At 35.8% G+C, this 18,265-nt stretch overlaps 1 protein-coding gene across 1 annotated transcript in view; it reads left to right on the top strand.

Annotated features, from left to right (window-relative positions):
- The window catches only part of LOC136006028 (ankyrin repeat and sterile alpha motif domain-containing protein 1B-like), a 170,526-nt gene that overhangs the window by 135,013 nt on the left and 17,248 nt on the right, over positions 1-18,265 (top strand). Inside the window, exon 11 of the mRNA XM_065664011.1 lies at positions 17,706-17,842. Coding sequence (XP_065520083.1) covers positions 17,706-17,842 — 137 coding nt within the window. The remainder of the gene's footprint in view (positions 1-17,705; positions 17,843-18,265) is intronic.

The following is an 18,265-nucleotide window of genomic DNA, read 5'->3' as shown; positions in this document are numbered from 1 at the left end:
TAGTATTCTGAGTGAATACTTCTCATGCACATACATCTGGAACCATTCATTAATAAGTTTTAAAATTACCTCAGTTGCAAGTGTAGACCACTTTAATAATTTTTAGTAACCCAAATGTACTATTAAGCCAAATATTAAAATTAATTAACTTTATTTACTTGTATTAAATGAACTTATAATTTCAGTTAAAAAACAGGTTAACTAACAAGATCCAGTTTCTCTGAAGCAATGCTAACTTGAATAACCCATGCCCCTTTCATTTATTAACGGTGCTCCATATCAGCTATTCCATTATTCCTGATGTCAGAATGAAAGCCTGTAACTACTAAGGTTAATCCATTAGCTTCCCTTTAGTCTTCTCAAATCTTATCAATATTTCTAGTGCTATAAAGAAACAGCACCATTTGTTGAGATAACTTGACAGATCTTTTTAAACTCTTGGGTACAAAATAGATAGATCTGTCCACTAAAAATTTATAGTTTTAGTAACTCTCATTTAACATTCCCTTTGGATATTTTTATATGATTTTGATATTTAGGAAAAATATTTCATATCTCTGTTGTTTTATAATATTATTTCTCCTACTACACTGCTAGAGTAATGTGCCAGAATTTGGGTTGTTTCATTGTCCATTTCCCCACTCCTTTATGTCCTTGATGCAACAGAGGTCTCGTGGAGAAACAGCATTATAATCATAATTAAAAGACTTTTCAGAATGCATAGGCACAGGAGGATGAATTGAGGTTGCACAAGACACGTAAATTCTTACATATAACAGTGCTAATGTACTTTCCTTTACAACCTTATCATCCCTCTAGAAGGTTTTTAGTATGTAATTAAGATAATTGCTCCCCACCATACTCTCCTTTGGATAACATCTCTGATAACATCCTTAACAATGAAATGTTACTCTAAAAATACTCTGTCTTTTCTGAAGGTAAAGCATATGGGAATGACTGATACCATGTGACGGGTTCATTATCAAAACACATGCAGGTCTCCACCCATTTGTATGTTCCAGTAGATATGTTTATGTTAAATCAATTCTACATTCCAAAGACTAGCTTACATTTTCTCTGCAGAGGGCGAGAAAAAGTCTGCTGCTTGGCATATGTTAAACATTTTCTTATGATTCATTACTTCTTATTGCTTAAAGCACAATTGAAAAAAAATACCTTGCATGGGAGTTTGGGGCAATTTTTGCAAATGAGGACTCATCAAAGTACATGTATTTTGACCAGCACTCAGTTTCCATCTCGGTGTGATTACTGTCTAGAATGATCTCATTATTCCCTTGACTGCATGCTGTCAGACAAAACCCCTTTTTCAAATCAAGACAATAACTCAATGTAATTATTGTGAGACAGTTTGCATTTTAAAGCCCAAATGCAAATTCTTAGCAGGATTTGAGGTTTTTTGTGTTAAAAGATGATGCAGCATCTTTTGCAAGTACTTTTGGGTCAGGGATGAAATACATAGACCACATATGACATGTTTCTTTCTAGTAAGTAATCCTAGGCTTCAAAATGCTGTTGAGATTGTTTTATAATTGAGCAGATGTGATAGTAGCTGTTATAAATGACAATAATTTAATAGCTATATGAGGAATAATATTGATACAAACCCTATCAAATTGCTAGTACTAGCAGTAATAGTAAAACATCTTACCATTAATTTGTTTGTATTTCACATGCATCTGCTATATTCTAGAGGAATATAATGTGTAATGGGTATAGCACTCATCTTCAGTAGAGATTTAGTTAGTATTATATGTCTCCTGGTGCACCTGTGAATTTTCTACAAACTTTAATTTTCTACAAAGCTTTTTGTGTTGAATCGTACTCCGTATGAGAAGCTGCTGTCTTGACTTCATACAATTTCTGTTATACACAAGACTTTGCATCTTGTCCTATTTTGCATTAAGATGGAACTAAGTCCTAAAATTTGAGAGATCCAGTGCTCAAGAATAGGTACTTTAACTTTACTGGTGTCTATAATGCAGTAAAATTCAAATACTGTAAAGAAAAATGAACTGGTTTTCAGAAAAACTCAAAATGCAGTATGGGTAATTTTTGAATCGTACAAAGAACTCAGTGATCATTTGTGGAAGATTAGTTTCTTCACTGTTTGGTTTCTCAATTTTGGATGATAAAGCTGCTCAGCTCTGGATGTTTAATCGTTAGACACTGCATTATACCTATCTTAGGATCATCTAGACATTCTCAGCTGTTGCAGAAAGTTATGACATTAACAATGCTTGTGATCACTGCTGCTCCTTGTGTAGTTTTCCAGGCTTTTCTGATATTTTGTGTTAAAGATTGCACATTTAATACTATTTATTAGGAAGTGTTGTGACTTGGTGTAGATGGTGAAGAGATGTACAGTCTATAGGTGTCTTGTAGCAGTTATGTGATTGCCTTTGATTTAGGTATTAGATTTGATGTCTGGGCAATCCTTTTTATTTGTATGTCCCATATCAGGGCAGTTATTTGGGATTTGGGGGATCAAGCTGAAAATATCGGGCTAGAATATCCGTGACTATATCTGTATCACAGGGTATGAGAATTCTAATCGCTGCCGGGCCCATATTTCACATGCTGTCAGCGTCCCAGCTGCATGTCAGATGAAGAAATGTGAACTCAGTCCCTGCCCTGCTTGATCAGAATAGGGTTTGTCAAAACATGTTTGGTAGCTCTGCTAACAGACAGATACTGAGGTCTGTGGATCATAGCTCTGCCTGCTCCCTGCACCCTGCATTTCACTGCTTCTCTGTAGGGATCATCTACTGCTATGCAGTTACTGTGCTTTTTCAAATATTGTGAAAGGTCACTTTGATATGAATGCAGTTAGTAACCTTGCTCTCTTTTGTACAGTTCTAGTACCTCCTACCTCTACTCACCACTAAAAAAAAAGAAAAAATTTCGCTCGTCCTTGTAACAGTCTCTAGAAGAATTATAGTTTTTGTTTGGTTGGTTGTTTTGTTACTGACTACATCAAAATTTGGCTATGATTTTATATCATACAGTCAACTGAATGTGCATGCTAATTTTATTTGAGCATTGAGCTGTATAATTCAGATCAATTATTACAGATCAATTACAGATTTGACTTACTATCTTTCAGGATAAAAAATAAATAAATCGTACCCTGTATCTCTTGTCTTTACTTCTCCAGTAAGTAACAAGCTTGTTAAAGAATTTAAGCTATTTTATTTAATACTTAAGTACCTTTAAATGTGTTCTACTGGGAACTCATTTTTTCACAAGATTGTGATATGTTTTACGAGGTGTTTTTTTAATAAACTTTTGTACTAACTTTAGTACATTTGGTAAGCAGAAATCCTGGCGTAGTTTGCTAAATTTTGTTAATGTCAAAATATTTGTGAAAATATTAAGCGGTTACTAAACTAAACCCATTTTGTACATAATGAACAGATTTATTTGTTCAGTGTCAGACATGATTAAAAAATAGACAAACATTGATTCCTAGTGAAGGTAACCAGTGTTTCATTCTGTTAAAAAAAAAAAAAAAAGGAAAGAAAAAGATTTCCCTCCTGTTCTATTCTAAGTTACATAAAAAATACTCATTTACTTCAGTTTTCTCTGCTTCTGTCTCCCTTTCTGCATCTGCTAGTCCTGATGGCAGTTTAGCTTGCTGCCAAAGAGTTTCCTTCTGCTACTTTCTAGATATTTCATTTTTGTTCTTCTTACACAATTTTCATTTTTGTGCCACCTCAGAAGGGAATTTGTGGAGTACAAGAGATGTAGGATTTTGCTATATATCAAAATATATGTGAAAATGTGTTTGTATTGCCAATCCACAAGTGTATATATAGAGCATATCTTTACTAATAGCTAATGATAAGATAGTTTTCTGCTGCAATAGGATATCAAACTAGTCTTTTCCTTTTTTTTTCTTTTTTTCTGTTCTGTCTTCAAATACTGCAGATTTGGAAGAACCAATATGAAAGAACACTTTCACACTCCATTGCTTTATTGTTTTGAGAAAGCACAAAAAGTCTTCAGAAGGACCATTTAATATTTTTTGCTCCAGGGCAGGGTGTATTATTCTTTCTATAATACAATATACCATTGTATGCAGTTATATCTGTTCTGGATGGTGATATTAAAAACAGCTGTTAGTAAAGATATGCTTTCCACTCAAGCTCCAGCTGTTCAACCCGTGTCCTTTTTCTGTCAGATACCATTCCTTCCATGCTGCAAGATACTTGAATAACATAGCGTAATTAAAAAAAAAAAAACCAAACAAAAAAAAAAAAAAACCCAAAACCCAACAAAACCAGTTTCTTACCAGTAGTGCTGGGATTGACACTAAATTTTTTTCCTGAGAACATTCACAGTATTTTGACATCTGTCTTACATTATGATGAAAACTCTCTGTGGATATTGTGTAAGTAACATTTGCAAAAAATACCTTTTTTCTGATAAATTCTGTAAGTAGTCTTTCAGTGTTTTTCTCTTCCAACCCATAATAACTTCAACAAGGATTTGCCACTAAGTTTAAGGAAATTTTTACATGCCTTTTATAAACGCATTTTATAAATTGTTTGTCCAACTTCTAGACATCAGCCTGATAAACATAATGTGGAATGAATTTGTGACTCATATTCAAATGGAATTATGACATTTACAATATGAAGTTGTTAGTGGTCAGGAGCTCTGGCAGTAAAAGTAACAGGAGTTCTGTGAATCCTGCCTTTTGTTTTGGCTAAAGACCTCTATTCAAGTATTATTTAATTGTAATCTTTGTTGTAGTTTAAGACCTGAAGTTAAGGAATGTTGGATTGTTTTATGCCACATTTTTCTCCATAAAACTTGACCAAAATAATAATAATTAAAAAAGCATACTTTCACTTAATTATTATCTCTATTTTTGTATGAGTGGTTGGATTGGTCATTTCTGCCCCACTGTGCTGGAATATTCCTTCTTGTCTGAATATACTGATTTGGCTCTGTGTCAAACATAGGGGCCCTGCATGGCCTAGAAATTGTGATTTATTAATTTGCTATCAATAGGAAATGCAAACAGCATACCTCTTTAAAGTTTTGTGCCATCTTTATCTTTCCTTTATATAGTTAACTGCAGCTCTCAAAAATTCCAGGGTCTATCCAAACTCCTTATCTGGTCTCTGTAGAAGAGTAGTAGGTTTCATTAGTGGGAACACTTCCTTGGAAGAAATTTAAGAAATCTGCAAATATAGTTTGTGGATCTCAGAGAACCTAAAACCAAAACAAGAAGAGAAAACAAGTGAGGCAAACTGCACGCTGTTTAGTTACTGTGTTGTAAATAAATTAATATGCTGAAGTGTGTAGAAGATTCTAAACCCTCAGAGCCAGAGTTACGTAAATCCTGCCTTGTCAGTTAGAAGGTAAGCTTAATTATGAGTAAACATGTAATACTGGTATAACATATAATTTCATCTAAATTGCAGCAGATAGAAAATAAATTAATGCAGGAATATTAGTGCAAAGGGCAGAATTTGAGTATTTTTCAGAAGAAAATGCCAAGAATAAATAAAACATATGTAAAGTGTGGCAAAATTGTTTTGGCATGTTAATTATAGAAGAGATAATTTGGGAATTAAAAAAGGCAGTGAAGTGTTTGGGTATTTTTAGTTACTAATATCTCCAATTCTGCAGTGTTGCAAATTAACTTTGAATGGTTAGAAACTGTATTGTGTTATTAGAAAACTACCCACAGTATTTTCTTTGTTTCTCGAATCATCTAGATATTATCAGAGCAACATATTGGACTAGATAGCAGGTCCACTTTGGAATTGCTTTCGAAATGAGCATCAAAGACCTTTGTGAGTGCCTGAATTCTGACTGTGTATTAGTAGTGCACACTCTCTGCTGGACTCCCTTTATGCTTAATAAGTATACGGTTACGCTGGATACAATGCACAATTTGAGTATGGAACACAATACTTTCTTCCATGTATGTATGTTAAATAAAAAAAGGTAAAATTTCAGAGTGGGAATTGAGCACTCTGAAGTCACTCAAAAATTCAGATACTTTAAAGAAGAATAGCTGGATACTGAAACATTTTAAAACATTTCTCGCTTGCTGGCTTTAAAATATTTTGGTTAGCTTTTTTACTTCAGTGTTCTGGTTAAGAGGTTTATTAGTTAATTGACACTTCAGAACTGAAGCTCATGAAAATATATTTTTCTCTATAAAGTGCATTTCACTGCAACTAAAGATAGATGCATATTGAAAAGTTTATCTTCAAGACTGCTTCAATTATTAATTATTATTGAGCCTTAGGGGGGCTATTGTTATCATCAGTATTATTTAAATTATTTGAGAGTACTTACTCCCATTACCTTTTTCTGTTTATATTCTGAGATAATTTGACTATGTAGGCTAATTCACTAGTATCTATTGCCTTTGCAATAGTAGAATACTTTATCTGCACAGCTTATTTAGTTATTCTCTTTGGATTATAGGAGAAGCCTTGTGAAATACTGAGGCATACGTATAATAGCATTCAGTGGCCTCTCATTGATGAGCTAAATGTAAAAATAAGCACAGACACCCCCAGTATGTATCAGGGGGTTTTGGAGGATGTGTTTTTTATGAGACTACTAGGCATTCCAGTTTTTAGTGAATGAAATAAACAAAAATATTTTGGCACCTGTAACTACACCCTGTGCTTTTCGTTGAATTTGAGAAACATGATGACTACATGCTGAGACAAGGCAGATGTAGAAATCAATGAAATAGCTGTCATAGGCAAGTACAGTCATTTCATTACAGGCCTTTTAAACATGTCAAAGCCAAGAAAAAGGCCATTTCACAAAAAAAAAGAAAAAGTGTATGCAACTGTGTAGCATTGTTTTTGAATGCTCAATTAGACATCAGCAGCTAACAGCTTGCAGAGGCAGTCTTCAAAGGTTACTCAGGAAATGGTGGAAATTGCCTATCATCTCTAATTAGTACTTAATGAGAGATGGTTTTCCAGACACTTGCCTGGTATTACAAGGGTTATGCAAGCTTGAAGCTGTTCCAAAGTCTATTTGTGCAGGTGGGTGATTGAAGGAAATAAAAAGTTGATAGTAGTCATACCCAAGTCTCATGGATGATGCAGAAACAACTAAGCAGACCCCCTGCTGCCGCTGGAATGCACTTTGCTAGTAATTAAGTTCAAACACAACCCTGAAATAGCTGCTACATCCAAGACTGGGCCAGTTACAGCTTCAGGTGCCTTCAACAAGATAGTTGTAGATATATATTTACAATCCTACTCGGAACAATGGTTATTCAGATTTAAGTGTGTAGGAAACAAAACAAATTCAAAAGAGCAAATTCAGACAGTTTAGTCCAAGCGTTCTCTCTATGCATCCAGTGTAGCTACCTATTGATTCTATTATTCAGTATTTCATGTGCTCTTTTGAAATGTCTCTTGCAATGTTCATTCCTCAAAATCCTGAAATAGATGATGTTGTCTGTAATTCCTAGATCTATGCTGTGTTGAATAGTCACGTAGGAGAGAAGATTTGCTTCAGCGATTTAGTCAAGTTAAAACAATTTCAAAGCAAAATCCTGTACTATGAAAACTTGTCTCGTCCCTCGACTGAGACTACCGTATAACATGACAGGTTTTGTTTTCTGCTTGACAAAATAAGAGATTTTCTAATTTTTTTCCTGGATTTCTGTATGGACTTCAGTCTGTCTTAATTTGCTGCATGCAATTGCTAGGAATCTTTGCAATGTGTCCACCACTTACAGGAGGCATCACATTTTTATCACACATGCTATCCAAGAAATATTATACAAGGCAGCTCTGTATCAAATCAGGGCAATTCCTGCTATTTTGTGACCTGCTCTGCTCAGTTTTGGATCCTTATTAGTTTCTTCCTACTTGTTGCCTTGGCCTTCTGCCTTGTAAATTTACTGCTCATGGAATCCAGCAGCCTTGATTGACCCATCATGAGTGAACTGAGCCTGAGTAGCATTGTCTCCAAACAAAATGTTCAGATATATTACTTTAAGAAGACCTGCACTGAAATCTCTCTGTAGGTATGCTTTAATGTAATGGGGTGATTCTCCTTGCACTGACTTAGGAAAAGTTAATTGTGATCTAATGAGCCCGATGTAATCTTCAGGAAGATTGCTGTGTCAAATTCTCTTTACTATAAAGAATAAGATTCAGGTGATTCTTCATGTGGGCCTGGGTTTCTCACTCACTTTTAGATAAAGCTCAGCAACAGTAGGGAAGATTCCCTGACACATATTCAGGGCAAGCTTCTTGGCCTCCTCAGCATGAGGATATCAGCATATCCCTGATAAAACTTCCATATCTTTGATTGTCCCTGGAATCAGAAAATAACTGATTTAGCTCTCACTCCAGTGTGGTTATAAGTGGCAAGTCTTCTTTCTGTCCTTTTAAAGGACTAGAGATTATTGAAGAGCACTAAAATCTAGTCCTTGATACCATACATGATGGGACCTACATTAACCTGTTCATTTCTTAGCCAGCCAATGAAACTAGCTGTTCTGGTGGCCATGACCTCTGTGAGATGTGTGTAAATTCAGACACTGGTCACTGGTCCTCTAAAAGTGGTACTATTTCCATATTATCTTATTTTGTCCTTTTCCAAGATTCCTATTGTGGTTATGATTGATTTCTGTCTGAGAGAGCTGATTAGTATTGCCATGTTCTTTTCAGAGATTTGTGCCTCTTTATAACATATTTGATGTTACCAGGACATATAACATATACAAACAAAGGTATTCCAACATTTTTTTCTAAAGACAGATCAAAAACCGTAGAAACATAGAAATTATCAGACTGGATATGTGTTTTTCTAGTAGTTTTCTGATAGAGTCTGCTATAACTGATCAAACTTAGGTCTTTCTTGATTCCACGTGAAAAAGCATTTTGATGACAACACCAAGCCATCTGGAGCTTTATTCACATTTTTGCATTATCCTGATGCTGAGGTGTACAAAACAGATGCAGGATTTTGGCCTGTCTTCAAGTAGTTTGAAACACTGCATGAAGTCCTCTATGCTGAGTAGTGCTTGAGGAATAAAAGGAAGTTATTGCTAGTAACAGTGTGCCTTTGAAGTTGTCTGTATATTTATGGAGGCATTTTACACCCTTCTCTTTCTTTACCTGGAGCTGCAGTGTACAAATCTATCCAGGCCCTGAATTTATAGTATGAAGCTCTACAAGGTTGTACCAGTTAGGGTTTGTGGTTTAAGTATTTTGTTTGTATCTAGTATTATATTTTCAGAGGGTTTAGAATTTAGTGTATGTATTTATACACACCATTAGAAGTATAGCATATAATCTAGTTCTGGATTATTACTGGTCCATACCTCTAAAGTTAAATATATGTTTCTTCTGCTCTTACAGCAAATTGTAAATCTAAGCATGTAGTATTTAAGTAACTCCACACATAATTGGAATGCAGAAATAAAATAGGCTGTGTACACATTTTGGTTCAGAGCACTAGATGTGAATTTGAAATAAATTGTTGTTCCCAGTTTCTGTTAATTGCTTCAGTCACAGTCTGGTTTTGGTGCATATAAACCAGACCGCTTTTTAATCTAAAGCTCCATTTCAGGTGGGCACTAAAAGTATAGGGTCTTTATGGAAGATGTGAGGCAAATGTTTGATGGGGGTGTTTGGTAGAATAAATAATATGCTATATAGTGCAAACAACTCAAACCCACATTTATTTAAAATGGAGTGTCCTGAGGATCAATTGCTTTGATCTGTAGATCCACTGCTTTTACACAAAATTGTAGAAATAACTGATGTAACAGTGTCATGGTTTAAACCGAGCCACACAGCTCTCCACTCACTCCCCCTGCTTCTTTTCCTCCCTCTACTCCCGGAGGGACGGAGAGGAGAATCAAAAAGAATGCAACTCCCATGGGTTGAGATAAGAACAGTTTAGTAACTAAGGTATAACACAAACCACTACTGCTACCACCAATAATAATAATGATAAAGGAAATAACAAGAGGAAAGAATACAACATCTCAACACCAGCCGACCGATAACTCACCCCACCCCACCCAACCAAGCACCTATCGATCCCTCGTCCACCCCCGCAGTCCACTACCCCTTCAGGGTAACTCTCCGTTACATCCTGGGCATGATGTGCTATGGTATGGAATACCTCTGGCTAGTTTGGGTCAGGTGTCCTGTCTCTGCTTCCTCCTGGCTTTCCCTCCTCCCTGGCAGAGCATGAGGCTCAGAAAGTCCTTGGTCAGACTAAAACATTTGTATTATCAGTTCTGTTCCCAGGCTGGAAGTCAAAACACAGCGCTGCACGAGCTACTAAGAGGGAGAAAAATAACTGCTACTGCTGAACCCAGGACAAACAGTAAACACATTTCAGTAATGAAAGTGAAAAACTGTAGATCAACTGCATGTTCCATTTTGAAGATTTCTTTCTGAGGTGAAATGTAATTATATTTCGAATATACTAGCTGGAAATATGTTTGGAATATAATGGCTGGAAAATAATTCCAGCCCATATCTGGAATATGAGTTGCCTTTGACTTCTCATATTTTGCTTGATGTGATGTGGTAGGAAGTGTTCTGGTTGGTATATTTGGTGTCTGCATGATAGTTAATATTGTGGCATTACATATATATGCTGCCTTTTCTATGAGTATCTGTTATCTCTTAGAAAAGTTCCAGTGAGAAGTGTGTCCTCACAGTACGCAGATAGCAGGATGAAAACTTTGATTAAAGACTTGCTGAACTATGGTGATATGGTCTATTACTATCCATAAGAGCATTCCTGTCTATGTAGAGTGCTAAATGAAAGAAGACAATCATCCCTGACTACTAATGTCACATATCACAGTAAACGACAAAGATCCCAGTGCATGTTTTGTTTAGTTTCACTTAGTTAACATATTTGTGGTTTTGTCTGACATCACAATAGAAGGTAGCAGTAAAAGAATGCCATAGATTGTTCTTACAATATGCTAAAAGAAGACAATATTCACCTTCATTTTGCTCCCTCCAGACTGATATCTGAGTGATCCTTTAAAATGTAAAGCAGTCACTATATCCATGAAAGGGAGCTCCTTGGTCTCCCCTCTTTTCTTGACCTTCTGTTATCTGGTGCATTTCAGAGAAATTTTACTATAATTTTTATCATGACAGTAAAAATAAGCTCTCATTTTCACAAAGTTCTTTGGGAAACAATGGTTAAAGTTCTTGAGAAATGTGAGTTTGGATTCATCCCTCATAATTTTAGGACCTTGATTCAGTTGCCATACATAGCTGTCTACTGACATATAAAATGCTTTTGTGTGTCCCAAGTTGATGCTTTAGAAGGACAGTGAAATCTCATAGAAAGACAGTAAAGGCCTCAGGCAGATGCCTTGAGTTACCTTGGACTGCCGAGATGGCATTGTTAACAATGCTTTGGCAGTTGAATCTTGCCGTATTTGACTACAGTAGAAGTGTCTGAGCAAGCTGTCTTGGACTTTGTTTAAAGCTAATGCATATCTTCGTATAATCAATGAAGCTTAGGTCTTGTTCCTCTGATCTAATATTTCGTCAGGATTATATATCTTTATATAGAGTATATTTTACCTCTAATGAATACTGTTTTAATAAGGTTTTCATTGATTTAAAGATGAGTTTAGCAAATGTAGCTGCATTTAGAGAAATACTACCTTGCAAATCTGAAGATTGGTTTTTGAATTGCTGAAGATGGAACAAAATAATGCAATTTTTTTATAGCAGTTCAGCTACTAGCATATGAATACAGAAGTTTAACTTTAGGCACTGAAATCTGGTTAAAAAATCAGTCTTATTAGATAGATGTAAATGACATTATGCAATGTGTTATATATATATTACTCAGAAATCCTTTTTGTACTGAAAGACCATTGTGAATTAATCATAATGTCAGTGATGGTAGAAGCAACTTTTCTTCCTATGAAAGGATTGGTTGTGATGTTAACTCTTTGTTAACACTTAAGACCAGTGGGTAACTCAGAATCATGCAGCTGCTGGCTCACTCCCTCTCTTTCCCCCTGCCCCGCTCTAGGCAGGATGGGAGGAGAATCAGAAGAATGTAAACCCCACAGGCTAAGAATAATCCAATAACTAAGGTATAATACAAACCCACCACTATTAATAATACTGATAAGGAAAGTAACCAGGGGAGAGAATAGAAAACTAAAAAGGGAAGGGAAGAAAAACCCAAACCATAAACACAAGTGATGCGCAATTTAATTGCTCACCACCCACCGGCCAATACCCAGCCCAGCCTAAGCAGCAGTCTTGGCCTTCTGAGTGTCTCCCCCCAGTTTATATACTTGGTGTGACGTGCTGTGGTATGGAATACCCCTTTGGCTAGTTTGGGTCAGGTGTCTTTGTCTGCTTCCTCCCAGCTTCCTGTGCCCCTCCTCACTAGGAGAGCATGACAGACTGGAAAATCCTTGATCCAGGTAAGCATTATTTAGCAAGAACTATAACATTGGTATGTTATCAGCATTGTTCTCAGACTAAAGCTGAAACACAGCACTGCACCAGCTATTGAGAAGGAGAAAAATAGCTGTTACATATGAGCCCAGGACACTCTCATACAATAGTCTTTGTGTGAAACATGAGGTGTACGTCACAGTTAAACATTTTGATGAACAAGATAACAGCGCTTCTATAAATTACACTTTAATAATATTGAACTGGATAATCAATAAAATTGAGTACTATGCACAAAAGCATCTTTTTTTTCTTTTTGCAATTGTGAGTGTGATGAAAAATTTATTCTGAGGTGTTTGTCTTGCTGCTTCCATTCTCTCTTAATGGTCTCAGAAAAAGGTGCTGTGAAAAATAAGCATTTCCCGTATGAAATGATACTAAAACTATTTAATTAATAAATTAAAAAAAACCCCAAACCAGTTATGTGAATTAGTTCTTACTCAATGCTATTAAATTTCTTTTTTGTAATTTTCCTGTAAGAATATGTAACTTTTAGTGAACTATGGAATAACTGGAATAGACCAGTAAAAAGCTAATCTGTATTTCTGATTTGGTGAAGTTGATTCAATATTAAAAGTTTTTAGTGTAACTGAAATCAAACCTCCTGTTTGTAACCAAAAGTGTAGCTCTAATTTAGGGAATGCTAGTGTGCCTTGAGAGTAAAGATCTTTTAAATAGTGATAGGAACAACATGATCTTCAACTTCCAAACAATGATGTCATTATTTGTAATTACAGTCTTTTGATACGTGAAGGAAAGACTAATATGCACAGGCAACTTGTATGAAGCAGTAATGTGACCATTGCTGTAAATACTGAGTCTGCTTCTACTGTAAATATTTCAGTAATTGGGAAAAGTAGCAAATAGAATTTTAAGTAGCATTAAAATTTGGAAATTAAGATGTCTATTTGGTGAGAAATTTAAGAATAACCATCTTTATAAATATGTCCATGAGATGTTAGTGGTATGGTAAGCCAATCAATCAACCAGCAAACAAAGCAAATTAGTAAGATTTGCCAGGATGTAACCAATAAAGCTGTTTTTGTAGTCTACACTAAATGGGTCCAGTTAATCCAAAAGCTGAGTTTATCTAACCTTTGAAAAAAGTATTTTGGTTATTCTGGACTTAGAAAACATAACATAATGGTTTTTCTGTATCTGATCCTATTCTATTTCTTTTGCCCTGCAACAAAGGAAATTAAGGATGGAAAGTTCTCAGTAACCATTTTTAAAAATCAGAATAAGCTCCAATTACATAATCGTTGTGAGAGTTTCTCATGTATGATAAGGCAGGAAGGAATATTGTTAGAGCATGCGGCAGTTCTGTAATTTTTACCTGCCAGATGATCTGTGGAGCCTGGTGTTATATCTGACTTGTACAGAAACGTGTCTTAATTTATTGCAACTTGAGCCAGTAAGTAGAAGAGAATCACAGCCCAAATACTTCCCTGTTGGTCCTCTATAGTACCTGTCAGAAACTTAGCATGGGAGCTAATCTTTCCTCGGTAAATTTTAGTTTCTTGATTTTCCAAGTGCTTTTTGCCATAAAATATTCCACTGAAACTTACAGTGTTTGCATTATAGATATCTAAATGTAAAAAATGTTTGCTTTAGTTGTGTTACCAGAGAATAAGAAAAGAAAATGAAAACATAATTATTCTATTATTTAATTAGAAAAGAATATATATTCAAATCTATTCTTAATGAAACTTCTGTAGCACTGCATTCTTAATGAATACTGTAGACATAAATAGAGAAGTTGGCCAGATTGCTTGCAGGAACTAATTTGATGGCGATATTCTCTCTCTGATGGAGCAGACACAGGTAGTGAAATCATTATTGGTTGCCTAATGAGAAGATCCTACTGTGAAAATAAACAGCTGTCCACAATAAATTGTTTACAAGAAACCGTTACATGTGAGACACTTTATTCCCTTGAGAAAGGAGTGAAGGCATTGAATACTGAGCAGCTGGATTTTTTTTTCTGTTTGTTTTTGAGATGTTTATTTCAAACAAATATGTTTGAATGTTTTTTCATAACTTTAGTTTTAGACTCTACAAACATCATCCTTATTGTGTTGCCACTTTATTTTGCTTGGAAGACTGTAACTACTTTTAGGTTTTGGGTTTTTTTTTCTGAGATTTCTGCTTATTACAGATGTTCCCTAACTGTTTATAATTGTATGCACACACTGTAGCTTGAGAAGTTTTTCGTAGCCCTATCTGGTGGGGCATATAACAGCCCTGCCTCCTTCCAAGAATATCTTCCAATAAATTTTCATTCCAAGAATGTCACTACTAGTCAGTTTGATGCTTCATGGGTGGGGCAGTACCTAAGGGCAAAACGTAATGTTCTGTGACCTGTCATTGAACAGCGTCAACAAGAAGTCTTTCCTATGGAAGGACCAAAGTCCTGCTGATATAACTCGATTGCTCTGTTACCCTCTTCTGCATGTTTAAAGTATGGGTAAACTAAGATGAGAAGAATACCAATAAGGCATTGAAATGGAATGAAATGGTGGCCAGAAAACTTACCATCAGCCCCAGTCTATATTTCTCACTATCTGCTCTTTAAGTTACTTCTGCATGTGTAAGACTTCCTGATTTCACTTGCAAGGCTTTCAAGTGCTAAATAGCTAAAGAGCAGCTGTGCTTAAACACAGCAACACAGGCTTCACAGTGAAAGAACCGCAGTAGAAACACAGGGACTGATGAAATATCAAGGAGTTTGTGTTCTTTTCTCTGTTAGGTTTAGCTGTTTGTCAGAGACAATTGTTCTATTTGTTTTTCACACCAGTAAGTAAATAACTGCTTTAAGTACACTTGGCTAGATTCATGTGGAACATTTCTCCTTCTAGAAGTTATTTCTTATCTTCCTAGACAACGCCTGTATTGCCACCTGTATTATGACATGTCTCAGCAGCAGTGTAGTCCCTAGTTTGGTGTCTCTACAGAGTACAGAGCTCTCAAAGCAAGCCTCTGATTCCTCAGTCAGGGGTGTTCGTTGATAATTATCTATTGATGAGTCTGTCCACAGAATGAAATAAGGTAATATTTCATATTTTGGACTAAAAGAGGATGAGGCTCAGCTCCTATCACTCATATTTTGCCTTCATTCCCACTCTGAGACTTCCAGAGTATGGTAAGGCCTGTGTGGAGTGTCCGCTTGTCATTCCTTTGATGAGCTTGGCTTTCAAATCACTGGATACTCACATCCTGCATGTGAACAGTTTTACAGGTAGACAGCAGTTCAGACAGGGAAGCATAAGAGACATTTTAGTTCTTCTGTGTCAAGGATGTTATTATGACGATTCATTTTACGTTCCTTTCTAAGGCTATATAAAAATTTGTTTGATTTGTCATTTCAACAAACGTATTAGTTTCTGAAATGTATGAATTCAGATCTGGTATTTCTCTGTGCACTTGTGATGATTCAGGAAGAGCACTTCTCTGTGTTAAGACTCCAGACCTAAAGGACTGGCAGTTTTGATGACATATTTTTCCAAAAATTTGGAATTGTTTCTGTGACATGGAGGGTTCACTCTGTCAGATGTTAGGTAACACCTGAGGTTATCTGTAGTGTCTGTCAAGCTGCCATATGAACTTCTGTTTACACTTTCACTAATCTTAACAGCATTGCTGATACATTCCAGCCTGATATTTGCCTTAGAAGAGCAGTTTGCCAGTCTGTATTTGAATTGAAATTACGACCTCATCCAGATATGTAGTGTTTCTGCAGGGAGTATTTCTCAGACTCATCCACACAATGAAAATGTCTGTTACATTTGAAAAGCCGTAAGTTTACATTCTTACAACAATTCATCTTTATTCTATGTTATCTACATTAACGTAATTGGGTATTTGCTTCCCTTTGATACCTGTTACGTTTCCAATAATTCTTTCAGGCTAGTAGGACTGAGGAGGAGAAGCTTCTAGGATTAGTAACACAGAGACATTTGTGACTTACGCACATGAAGGAGATTGTGTTCCTGCAGAAGCTAGTTAGGCAAAACTTCTCCAGCTTATAGCACTGGAGTTGCTTTTGTTTATTCGGAGTTTGGGTTTTTCTGGAGTGGATTTGCCCACAGAGTGAAAGCATGTTTTGGAGATCCATCTCAATTACAACTAAATATGCTTTCTTCTGTGAACTCTGCAGGCTGTCAGTTGAGTCCCACAGACCCAAGATGAGAATGTAATCATTGTCTTAATACAGAGCTGCAGGTATTATAGCACATTTAGGAAAATAGAGCACATGTGATCCACAAAGAAAGGTACACACAGGCAATGACATTTTCCCCAGAATCAGAGCTAAAACATTTCTTTGATAATACAACTCAAAAGGCAGGAAGTAATGTGAAGCTTTTGGCCTCCTGTTAAGTCATTCTTGTGCTTGTTTTCCATCACAACTGGGTAGTTATGCCTTATTTCATAGACCTCTCTATCCTCTGACCTTATTTGGACTAATTTAAGTTTACATTGTTCGAACAACATTAAAGGCATTTAGAGAAGGTAAGAATGATACTTTAAGTCCCTTTAATTGTCCTTCACAGTGCCAGAAAGTGGCAAGAGCATCACAAATTTTGTCCAAACAGCAGTTTCCTATGTACATGTAGGTATGTAGACATTTTTAAGCAAGCTGTAGGTTATCTAGCTACTGCAGTGCAGAGCTCTATGGAGGTTGCAAATTTCATCTGAGAAGCTGAGTATATTTTCGTGTGATTGATCTTTGCTGATCAGTTGTATTGCTCCCAGTATCCAGGAAAGTTGTCAGTGATGGCTGTTAGCATGCTCTAAGTCAGCTATGTGTCTGTATAACTTGGATTTATATAGGATATGTATCCTGGATTTTCCAGGATGGGTTATGAGGTGCATTATAAAGCTCCCTTTCAAATCACCCCTGCTATAGTGATAGTACTTGGATTCACAATCTGTAATTCAGGTTTATGAAAGTAAAAGATATGTGTTTGGTTTGTACCTCATTTTATTTAGGTAGTAAGAGAGTGCTGTATCCTGCCTTAACGTAGAGTGAATGTATAAGCTGACAAAATAAGTGTAGATATACCATATATTCCTCACCAGATGCATTTAAATTATAATAGGTTTTGTAAGTTGAAAGTGTTCTGAGTAGTGTTCTGTTTTCAAAATAATTTTTTTTCTTATTTTAAAATATATGAAGTATTTGTAAGTTCACATAAATGCTATTTTTATTCACAGATAATGCACCTCAGGTAGCAATTACTGCACCAGGATCTGGTAACCATAGAAACAGCTCTACAGGCCCAACACCTGACTGCTCTCCTCCATCACCAGACACTGCACTTGAAAACATAGTAAAAGTTATACGTCCTCAGGTAGGTGCTCATCATAAGCATCATCTTATTAGTTCTGTTTTTCATTTTAGAAGCAGGCTATCGTGCATGTGTTCTAAGAGGACATTATCACTGTGCACATTTGAATAGGTCAGAGGCAGATAAACAGAACACAAATTATTTTTTTGTACTTGGGATGCAGTCTTGATAGCAGAAGACAGACTATTTTATGAACAAGCCCAGCAATGTACAGATACCAGTACATTTCATATAGCACTAATGCATTGTCTTTATGTAATATTTTGTATTTTTTTATGTGCTATTAATTTTCTCCTGAGTTTATGTTTGTTTTTATCAGTATTAATTCCCTGTTACTTTTTTTGGGTTCTCCTTCCTCTTTCTGTATCTCCATTTACATGGTCTCATAATGTTTCATATCTTCTTTAGTTACCTTATAGTGTAGTT

Source organism: Lathamus discolor, chromosome 1, assembly GCF_037157495.1.
Source record: "Lathamus discolor isolate bLatDis1 chromosome 1, bLatDis1.hap1, whole genome shotgun sequence".
Lineage (NCBI taxonomy): Eukaryota > Metazoa > Chordata > Aves > Psittaciformes > Psittacidae > Lathamus > Lathamus discolor.
The sequence above is the reverse complement of the archived record's forward strand: the minus strand, read 5'-3'. Positions and strand labels throughout refer to the sequence as shown.